The sequence below is a fragment of the Tenebrio molitor genome, chromosome 1 (genome assembly GCF_963966145.1).
Source record: "Tenebrio molitor chromosome 1, icTenMoli1.1, whole genome shotgun sequence".
NCBI lineage: Eukaryota > Metazoa > Arthropoda > Insecta > Coleoptera > Tenebrionidae > Tenebrio > Tenebrio molitor.
In genome coordinates, this window is record NC_091046.1 from 32,452,875 (window position 1) to 32,464,896 (window position 12,022).

The 12,022-nt window shown below is 33.0% G+C and overlaps 1 protein-coding gene across 4 annotated transcripts in view; it reads left to right on the plus strand.

The window, feature by feature from the left end:
* The window catches only part of tei (teiresias), a 281,205-nt gene that overhangs the window by 165,033 nt on the left and 104,150 nt on the right, over window positions 1-12,022 (plus strand). For all 4 annotated transcript variants that reach the window (XM_069042272.1, XM_069042260.1, XM_069042265.1 and 1 more), the window contains one exon: window positions 15-425. In XM_069042272.1, coding sequence (XP_068898373.1) covers window positions 15-425 — 411 coding nt within the window. The remainder of the gene's footprint in view (window positions 1-14; window positions 426-12,022) is intronic.

A 12,022-nucleotide genomic window follows, 5' to 3' on the forward strand; every position in this document is an offset into this window, starting at 1 on the left:
ATATTCTGTTTCAGGCCATGCGGAAACAAAATCTCACACACGCCATCCACACACCGGAAGTGCACATCATCGTTCAATCCGAGCTGACAGTCGTACGAATCTAAGCTACGAATACAGCTCCAACTCTCCCAAACCGGAGTTCATTCAGATGTACTCCAAACAGAATGACAAGTTGATGCTAGAGTGCGCAGTCAATATAAACTTTAGTACCAGTATTTGGCTGAAGGATGGACAGATTGTGCAGACCATCCTCAAAGATAATACTAATAATAAACGTGTTATTGGACATAGGTTCCTAGTGGACGCTAGCGGCAATTTATTCATAGACAATGTTAGATTGGAAGATGACGGTAAGTGGCAGTGTGAAGCCGAGGACGCCTTCGGATTCGTCGTCACCGGAAGACCTGTCCAGCTTACTATTTTAGGTAAGATTGCAACTTCCAAAGCTATATCGGTTTATTGTGTCGGTCCGAGCTCTTCATGAAGCATGAGGTATACGCTAAAAGCATTTTAAAGTGCCCTCAATTAATGATGGATGATGGTTTCAACACGTGAGCTTCGTTAAAATAATTGAAAACGTTACTTATCTGACACAGCGCTTATTGAATTTCACTGTTTAGTGAATAATGAAATGCCACATACAGATATCTACATGTACTATATATTTCATGTGATATATTTTGTGTGACACTTGAATTGAGGGAGAGAACACTATCAACCGTCTGGAATAGCCTGTCAAACACTATTGTGCTCTAGAATTTTAATTGTCATTTGTCCAGGCATATTGTTTAGCTATACACAAAACATTATTTAGATCGTTTGAAAAGAACATAACTTTGTTCTATAAGCAGTTGTTCCATTTATGAAGTTTATTTGGAAATTCTATGAACTAACACTACAGTTCTTCCACTTTGAATCTCCTCTAGGTATATGAAGCAATTTTAAAAAATCTAATCTAATATAAATAATATTTAGATCTCTGATGCACGCTGCCTTGATTTTTTTCCTTTCACCCACTTTTTAATGTAAGTATATCTTTTTAATTTTTTCCCTTGTTTTCCTTGTAGTTAAATCAAAATTTAATTCTTGGTCACTGCAGTAGGTACTTATATGCTAACCATATATTCAAGTTATCTTACTTTTAGAGTTTTCCAAAACTTTTAGACATTTTATTTCAATCCGACCTATATTTTTGTCAACAAGAAATTACTCGCCAGGATTTAGGGATATTCGTTACTAGGTTGCCATAAATTTCGTTAGGTTGGAGGCTATGTGGTTTTCTGGTGACAAACAAAAGATATCGTAACCATGTCAAAAATGTAAGGCAGCGAATTCCTTGTAACAGTTACAAATGGTTTTCGCTAACTGATATAAAGTCCATTCACGTTGGATTTTCCTAGTCAAGGTCAAATAATTCAATATTGTGGCGGTGTGATTTTTCGTTCAAAAATGCTTTAGCTGTGTATGTCACCAATACGGGCTGATAAAGTAACCAAGTCATTCGTAGACTGTAGAGGTTATGTTATTCGCTGTCAGCAAAGAAACAGTCATTTTTCAAATATTGTTATTAAACTTTTTAGAGGATAACAATAGGTATCTAATAATACATCCACTTTGTTATCATTTGCACTAAAAATAGTGTCAGTTGTTAATCGGTATGATAGGATTAGGAACATACAATAGGTACCTACCTAACTTCTACCTACTGGTGTTGTATTTTTCTGCTTGCGTTGTTGATTAAGTGAAAAAACCCTTAATGACTACATTTACTTAACCTTCTGCGACTAACATGATGAGTGATGAGGAACCAGAATAAGTTATAAAAAATGAACCCATTAGGAAATTGTGTGAAGTTTCTTTTATTGGAAGCGATGGAAGTAAGGAATGCATCTAAATGATGGAACAAATTTGGCAATAAAATTTCAGTTATTCAGAGACACTTATACGTTTTTATTGTGGTTGTGACGTTTCGAGAGTGTATTGTTACAATTGCATACCACAAAAGAAAGGTGTATTTTGATTTTTAATATTTTTTTTCTAATTTAAGTTTTTTCGATGTACATATTATCTTTAAAATAACGTCGTATTGTTAAAACTGCTCAATAAAGGTCGTAAATAGATTATAATCATGTTAATACATACCTACATTAAATATTAAAGGATTCTAACTAATTAATTTTCGAACTGAAGCTATTTTTTCTTGAGTCCGTATTAGCTTGCGGGTTTCGTCACATTACGTCAGTTGTGGAAGGTTAACGCAATTTTAAAATTAACCTTTTTTCTTTTCGCCATGGTAAAATCACCCAGGAATAGAATTTTATTAAAAAATCTGTGACGTTATTTCACACGTCAAACTAACATTCAAAATTAAAGACGTCAAATCGCTCTCAATCGCTCTATCACGAATAAAACACGATAATGTAAAAATTACTAGGAAAGGAGGCGCAGGCTTGCAACGTAACAAGAATTTGGCAGGGAAAATCCAACGTGAATGGACTTTATGTGTATTTTTTCGTTTCACAATCGGTTTGACCAACCCTTGGCATTCAAAATTACATTTGAATAGTGACATACAACATGTAAAACGTAATTTCCCCAAAAAATCGAACCCTAGGGAGTAATTTCTTGTTGACATTACTATAAATATTGATTTAAAAAAAAAAAAAATCCTACTTTTTATTACTTACATACGTCTACGTCTGTACGTATAGAAAAATAAATTTAATGGAAATTATATAAAATACTTATTTTGATTACATCAGCTAATACTGCAAAAATATAGAATATGATCAACAAACAAAAAAAGATAAAGTACGGCTATGTAAAATAAAACTTCTGAAAACATGTGGCGTAGCTTCATATTACAATGAAGATGAAGAGAGATTAGAACGGTCAAATACAAAATTTTGTCGAAACTCCAACAAATAAGCTAATTTATTATTTTCTTCACTCCCATTTCGAAAATAGATTTCTGTAATGACAATTTTGTGTTCTTGAGTGTAAACTATTTTTTAAGGAAAATTCACGTACAAACTTCATGTGGCAAAAAGTTTATTAAATTACGCTGCAAGTAGAAATGCTGCTGTAGAAATTTTATTTTCCATAGCGTGCCTTAGCTATTTTTTCTAATCATATTTTATAAGTGCTTGCCTCTTAATAAAAAAGCTGATAATGATCATATAAAAAATTTAGAATTTTTTATTTCAATTTGACCTTAGAATAAAAAACTACAAAATTTGTATACGAATTCCATTGAAAAAAGTAAGTAAGTTTTAACAACATATTCTGCTAAAAATGAAGGTTTGGAATCGAAAATGTTAAAGGAATGTATTAAATCTAAATAATATTTTATCAAAAGAAAAAGTAAAAATCTATGCGGGAGCATAAAAAATTAATTTATGGAATTTATTCGACAAAGAAAACTTATGAACAAGTCGCTATATAAACTGAAACTAAACCATTCAAAATTCATGTTTCGCTGTTGCCAGAGAGCCTAAATTAAATTTAAATCAGATTAGCATGGCTGTATAAACCAAATGTTACCTTTTGCAGTTACGTTATTGAAATTTACGGGCCAAGAACGTACCACATCATAATTATTACGTGATGATAATATTTGTATAGAATATTAACAATAATAATTAAATGATACTATAAATTTTAATTACTTATTCGAAACGTTTATACCTACAAGGTTTTATTATAAATGATTGTAGTCCAAGTAGGCATAAAAACATCTAAATGATGTGAATAAGTGAGTACATACCGTTCACACACAGAAATTAAATTGGGTGCAAAACAACTCAATATTTTTGGATGCAATCGTTAATTAAAAAAAAATAAAATAAAATTCTCATCACCGCACTTTTTACCTAAAGGTGACAGTGACAGCGACAAAAATTGACAGTTCACATGAAAGCTGCAAAAATTTCATGGTCTGCTTCGACTACAATCATTTATAATAACCTGTACTACTTAACAAAAAGTAATTATTAACTGTACACATCATTTTTAATTAAAAATTCGTATAAATCTGGAGGCGGCACAAATTAGATTGAATTGTAAAATACTCCTTTTGTTTGTGAACATCAGACTCTTTGACAAAATTTTTAATTAATTACAAAGGTATTTCTAATTTTTTGGAAGCACTTTTTTAACTGTAAATATCAGGTATAATGAAAGAGCTGTCAAAACAACGCAAACATACACTTTATACAAACTCCGCATGAAATATATTGTGTAAATACGAAATTCATAAATATAGGTATGATATTTTTTAATGAATAAAATTTTAATTTTAATAAGTTCACTTTCATGAGTTCGTGTTAATTTAGGTTATGATAAGAAATATTGTACAAAAGAAAAATATAAAAAATTCAATTTAAGCACAATTTCGAAAACTGAGTGAAAGTTAGTTAGGAACTGTTTAGTCGTTACCTAATCGTTAATAATAATCGTTCAGATCTGGATCCGACCGGCTTTATCTAGTGCCATCATCACTGACCCAACAACTATACAACTGGTGGCCTTAGAAACTAGGTATGTTAATTCAGTTAAGGTCCGAAGAGTTTCTATTAGCCCTTGGCCAAATTATTGATCAAGTTAGCTTCAGTCCCTTTAATACAAATTTTAATAAAAAAGTACAACGATATTGCGTTTCAAAAGTATGATAAATAAATTTATAGAGATATAAACTGCTTGGATATTTTTAAATATTTTCTGAAGTCGAATATAGTATATTATGATACAAGTTTATAAGGAAGCCTTTAAAGCACGCTCGACGAGTTTAAGAGCACGACGCGTAGCGTTACCTAAGCAACCCTTAAAGCTCGGCGTGCTTGAATCGCCTGTTTTCGCACGCTCAGGCGTGCTTAAAACGGCGATTCTGATGCAGGTATAATAAAAAAGTAATTTTTTGATCTTAAAACATAATTCACCAAATGAAGTTAGTAGAACGTCCAGCGAAACCTTGACAATTAATTAATACAAAGTATGTAATATATTAGGGTGAGCGCTAGATGTGTCCAGTTCCATTAAAACCAATCTATTATATCGGGTGTTTTTTTTTAATTTCACATCGTAGTAGGCGTTGAAGAGTCGATTGTGAACGCACCACTCATGTAAAACGTAAGATTTAAAAAGCTGATCTGTGATCCGTAACGTGTATAGTGCGTTCACAATCGACTCTTCAACGCCTACTATGAGGTGAAATAAAAAAAAAACACCCGATACATATGTCGCATTTTATTATTGATACGACTATACTTTTTTTAATATATGAATGTATAAACCCCAATATCTGTTCTTCTTTGATAGTTGAGAGATGTCATTTGTGTTTTGCGAGTATAACGTCTATTTAATTTTTATATGTGAAAACTCAGACGTACGTTTTCTGCTAACCAAAAATTTGTCACAAATTGATCATCGGTGATATCGTGATTGGAGGATCAACTCAGTCGACCATATCTTTTCAGAATATCGGGATGCCTCTGAACACTTTACAATATCTCAATTTATTGCGACCTTTCGGAAAATAAGAAATAAGATGGCTAAAGCTATTGAACCCTCCATCACTTGCAGGTGATTGTTGGTAAGAATGCGAGCAGGGCACATTGGCGCAACATTTTCGAGTAATTTTGGTAAGAGTGTGATGTAAACATTTGAATTGTAAATTCAAAGTTGCAGATATAAAAATTAAACTTCGTTTATCCGCACGTGCATGTAACATCAGTTTCGCGGAGGTTTTTATAAAACCACCTTGAAGGGAATTTTGTTCGCATATCCGCGCTGTGAATGACAACTTTCTCGAACGATGATGTGTTTCCACGTCAGTACACATTATGCAAAAAGGGTTCGTCCAGTCACAGACGTACAAAAGCAAACACATTTTAATTATGTCTACTGAGTCGCGTATAATGCGAATGTCTGTTTCATTCCTTTAATTCATTATCTGCGGAAGGGCAGGCCAGTCCCAACGCGTCATTTTGACATGTAACTTGGCTCACGTCTGGAATGTGAAATATTAATACACCACTCCAGCGCAAATATTCTCTGTTTCGAAACACGTATTCCATAAGAAGTTGAATAATAAGAAGACTATTTGTTACAGCGCGACTTTGGATTACATGTTTTACGGCCGTGCATGATTTAGTTTATCTGCGTTGTTTTCTAAAACAGGCACGATCAATGCTTTCCCATTTGACTGTAATTTAAAAATACCAAATCAAAACCGGAATAATTTGTCAGGAAGTGTAAAATTTACGAAATTTAACATATTTCTTGCAGCTTAACTGGTTACTAAGGTTAATTAAAGGGACGGTCCATTACAAAATCATAAAGAAAATAAGACATTACTGCTGTCATCGGTACCGCCCTAAGAAAATATCATCCATTTCGCAAAAATTTAGAGTAAATGATGTTTGAGTATTTTCTAATTTTTAAGTGACCTGACCTGAATTAATCCGCACAATAGATTTTCACTAAGAAATTTCTCTTTGGAATAAGGATTGGTAATTGTTCACTTTAACTACTTCTGGAATTTTCACGTTTTTTCTGGCTAGACAGCCTCAGGGCGTCCTCCTAGATCGTTTCCCACCATTCAAACCTTGTGCAAATGCCTTTTTTTTCGCTCTTGTTGTGTTTCAAGGTCGCGTCAAGGTCGCGCCAATGTCTTAGTATAACTAAAGGGTAAGGAAAAGGAGGACGCGAAAATTCCAGAAGTAGCTAAAGCTAACAATGACCTAAAGATTATCTATAATCTTATAATTATAATTACAGATGAATTAACTAAACCGTTAATCAATTTTTACGATTTTAATTTTGCACGTATTCTGATGATATTGTTTAATATAATAGCAAAAAAAAAATTAAAGAAACAATACCAGATGTTTCAAAATACATACGCCAACGTTCAAATCAGCTGAATAAGAAAAAACGAATTACATATTTCAATTTCAAAATTTATTACAACACTTGAAATTTCAATTTTGGCGGGTAGTTTTGACGTATGACCAACGTAAAATGTCAAGTTTTTCTGTCATTCGAGTTTTTTGAGTTTTCTCATGAATTTTTGGTAAGATTTGTAACCTATAGAGAAAACAACAAATGACAAAGTAAAAATTGTGAGTAAAACCATAAAATGAAACCTCAAAGAAGTTGCTCGAAATGCCTGCCATCGTTTGCAATGCAAGCTTCAGTACGACGTGTCCAAGAAAGCCGAACTCGATTCAGAATGGCTCTGTTTTGATGGATTTCCTGAATGGCGTTTTTAACTCGCAAACTGAGAAACTCCCAGGAGTTTTACAAAACGCCGAGTACTTGTTGGCGGCCAAGATCGCGCTTATTAATTTCAAAACGCCTGAAATCGCGAAGATGCTGCACAACGTTTACAAAGGTTCGTGCACTGGGAAGTACCTATCCTTTAAGGCAACCTTTCACCGTAGATTTGCTGTGGTAGCTCTGAATGTCGGTTTTCTCCAGGTTGGTGAAAGCCATTTGTGATTTAAATTGAGGTTAAGGTTATTAAGGTTCTTGTCAAAGTGACTTTATTTTGAATTAAATGACAACAAAAAAATCTACTATGATTTTTTTTTGACCCATTTTTTCATAAAATTCAGTGGCTCCCAATCTTTTTTTGGTAAACTTTTAGCCCCTTTTTCTCGAAAAATATCAACATTTGTATAAGGCATTATTAGCTCAATGATTACCTATTGTGGAGTTCTACCAGTGGTTATCTGCACAACTTTCAAAGTCACCATGTATATTAAATAAGTAAATTTGAGTCAATTCATACTGAAGAAATATTTGTTGGTAAAATACAAAATACGTTTCTACAAGTACGGCACGGCAATTTTGCCGGAGTACATACACTATTACGGATAATACTATCAAGTAATAGTGCAGTGCTTATCAACATTATTACTGGCGTCTCGTCTCCACATTTTGACTTTTTTGTGTTTTATGTTCTGTGTCAATGTATAAATTATAATTTACTACACGTAAGGAGCAAATATTTAAGAATTTCGAATTTCAGGCACTATTGTAGATGATTGTGTGTCCAACATATTCTTCAACTATAAGAATTAAATTCCATTTGTGTGTGTAACAAACCATGTATTCACCACGGAATCACAAGTAAAAAAAATAATTTACAGACTGGATGAGTAACGCTTTTCTAGAATTCGAGTATCAAATTAAACAAGGTATACTTCGTCCAGCGATAGATTGGGAGATTTTAAATTATAGGCTTGTAGCCCCACACTACAAAATGCACTGGAATACATTAATTAGAGCATAATTTCAGGGCAAAAATGTTACTACTTGAAGGATATATTTCAAATTTTACGTGCACTAGATACTATTTTCTCTACGTAGAATTTAGTGATTTTTATGTCACCCAATCTCTCGCTGGACAAACTATAGTAAGACCTCGTTATTTTGACAATAAACCTTTTAATTTTGTATGTCTACATCTTGTTGTTTTTAAATGTTGTCAACGTCTGCTGACAATTTCTGTGTAAATTTCAACCGACGACTTTCAAATTATTATGCCCTTATTAATTTTTTGTATAGCAGCCGGTTCGGATGCTGATTGAAATTTCTTTGTTACGATTAATTTTAAATGATTTATTGATGCTGTATTTCACATAAGTTACAGTCTTGTCATGTTTCGGAAAAGTTTCGCTCAATGAACAAGATTTGTGTTAGCGAATCTTACACAATAACGTCGAAGTTCTAAACATATTTTGGATGTATTTATTTCGCGTCAATAGTTTCTGATTTAGTCGTTTGAGTTGATGTTCCAGAACTTAATCTACTGAACAGTCCGCACATCTTCGCGATATTGTCGCTTCAGTAAACACCACGTTCAGGTTACTGCCTTAATATGTCGAATACATGCAATACAACCTTGTTCCCGTTCTCTTTCAGACCAACTTTGACGATATCTTTCATTCGACATCAATTTTTAGATTGGTTTTTGCTACAGCCGAAAATCTATTACTAAAATTTTCGACTTTTCTCTTCAACGAAATTGTAGATATAAAATCAATGAAGTAATAAATTTAAGGCTCATGTCCTTCTACTCATTTTTTTGAGTATACTGGATAAAGTGTGTCGATAGGAAACACTTCGGATCCCGTCAATTAGTTTTACAAGTTTTGCAACGCTATTCCGAGAAACTTTCACGGCTGATACTTACGAAGTGATGAAATGTATGAAGATATATTTATCGAGCCCGTAATTCTTAAAAAATTGTAGCAATTTATTTTTAGCTGAAAACTGTGTAAATTGGCTAGACGATTTATGTCTTGTCACTTTTTCACAACCGTACTATAAAACATTTCTTTTAGTAGATATTCATAAACATTCTTGACGAAAATATCTCGATACGAAATTACCCATGACAGTCACCTTTAAAACAACATATATTTCAGTCACATAAAGTTTTTATGGATAACATTTTTTTTTATATTTAGTCATTTCTTTTGGTTTTATTGATATCAATTAAGAGCTACGTGGTCATGCAACAAAAAGATTATCTCATAAATGTATCATTTTTACCAGTTCTTTACTGGTATTTATTTGGTTATATTTCACAATTGTAATTTCAGTGCGTAAAACATTTGTTTATGGTGAAAAAAGTAATACATAAAAATTAAAAATCATATGAAACTAATGCATAAAGTGTCTTTTTTTAACTTATGATAGGATTCCCATTTGTAAAAAAAAGGCAGTATTTTATTATTGCACTTGTTGCAGAAAATACTATTTTCCTTCACGTTAATTGTTGAAAATATCATATTATACAGCCTTACTATCTGAGTATCAAAATATTTTAAAATAATTTAGACATTTACTGAAACTGTCGGAGTAAATAAAGGAACTAAGCTGCAAAAGATTTTAGAGTAAAACTATGAGAAAAAAACAATTGAGTGCATTGAAATTTTGGTGGATGCGCCGGACTGGAAAATTATACAATTTGATTTATTAAATTCAGTTATCGGAGTTGAATTATGACTTTATATGGAGTTATGACTTTATATGGAGTTCAGTGTAATTTACTGATTTAAATCTAAATATTCTGGTTTTGTCACAATGGAAACAATCACCAATTCCGGAAGCTTTAATTATGCATATTGTATATGCAAACTGACACCGAGCGTAATTTATGGCAAGGAAACAATCTGGAGATAGTACTAGCGGGTGGTTTTATGGCCCGCCGAGCTTCAATTCTACCCAAGTGCATATATCCGAGTTCCGTTGTCATCTTGTCTATGTTAACAATTCAGATTGCATGTTTTATCACCATACTCTGCACAACCCTTTTTACAACTACGTATTTGTTTACAAAAGAAATCTTAAAATAAGCAGTACACTAGATAAAAGTACAACAGCCGAGGTGGAATATTTAAACTGCAATTATAATTTCGGTTAAATGGTAATTAGGATAGTATATGGGTATTCTGTAAGTGGCAGAATTTTACCATTTTTCAAGTTTCTTTTGCTTAGAATGCTGCAAAGCACACCCGTAATTAGACTTGAATAATGGCATTCTGCATTTACATGTCTCTCAGCTCTAAAAAAGAAAATAGCTGCAGGAAACTCGGGAAAGTTACCGTGCAACCTTAACGTTCACAGATGATTAAATCCGTAGTACGACGGATACGATTATTGCAATAACAACATGAAGTTTGTATAATTAAATTTATGATACATGCGTCGTGCATTAATTAGAAATAAACTTCGCTGTGCGGTAATTGTTGTTATTCGAGACTGTACGACGGCAGGAAAATAAATGGTATAATAAATTGGTTAGGCTTTTATGTTACTATTTCTAAGGATTCTGCAGTTCTACGGAATCACGCAGAAAGCTGCTGCGTAATTACGAATTGCGAACTCAACAACTGCAATACATAATGTCTTGTTGGAAGCATGCAGAAGCTAATTAATGTTGACTTCAATACTCAATAGGTTATATATAGACAACAGATGTACTTACATAGTATGTACATCATTTTCTATTTATAATTTGTACATTTTAATAGAAATTTAGGGGGTCATTCACAAAACCCGGTAAGAGCTCGATAAGACATTGCAATTCAAAACCATGACAACTGATATTGTTGTACATAGCATTGTACCGGGATATCAAAAATTATCTTGGTCAAAGGTGGTCATGAATTTGTGTCAAAGCATTTTTTGAACGTCAAAATCAATTTTCGAGAGCACTTACCACACTTTGCAGTAATGCCGAAGGATTTTTATGCATGTGTTACCAATTGTGTTGATGTGTTTTGCAAAACTGGCTTTGTGACTCATAAAATAGGTGCTGGTAGGCCAATCGTCACACTAAATAAGTTGAGACGAACGTTTTCCAACCACCTTTGACCAAGATAATTTTTGATATCCCGGTATTTGGCGTTTCGTTAAGGATTTGCAAATTATCTGAATTGCTTTGAATCTACCCCTTAATCTACTCCATGCAGTTTAGTACAATACAATACCAAAATGTTACATATTTCCTGCTGCAATAATCTGCAGTAGCAGAATCCTACGAAATAAACAAAATATATTATTTTGTAGATACAATATGATAAAAAGAGAAGATATAAAGACGGGTAAGGAAAACAAAATTTGCTGTAAACGCCCGACGAAACTTAATAAACTGTCAATTTTGACATTTACGAGAATTCATTCGAGAACACAAAATATTTACGAAAGAAACATTTTTTAAATTAAATCAACCTTATCTGTTATAATTTCGGCAAAACTGCTGTTCATCATAGTTTGTATGGTTGAAGCTACGCCGCACGTTTTTTTTTTGTAGCCGCCCCTTATCTCTTTTTGTTGAACATTTTGTACAGTTGGCGTGGAAAACCACACAAATTTTGGATGTGCCGCCAGCCTTACAACGTTAGACAAACTAGTAGACAGATTTCCACTGCCGCCAGTATCCCCACCTATGGGCGATAGTAGTCTCACTAATGTTATAAGGCTTGCGGCACATTCAACCACGTCACCA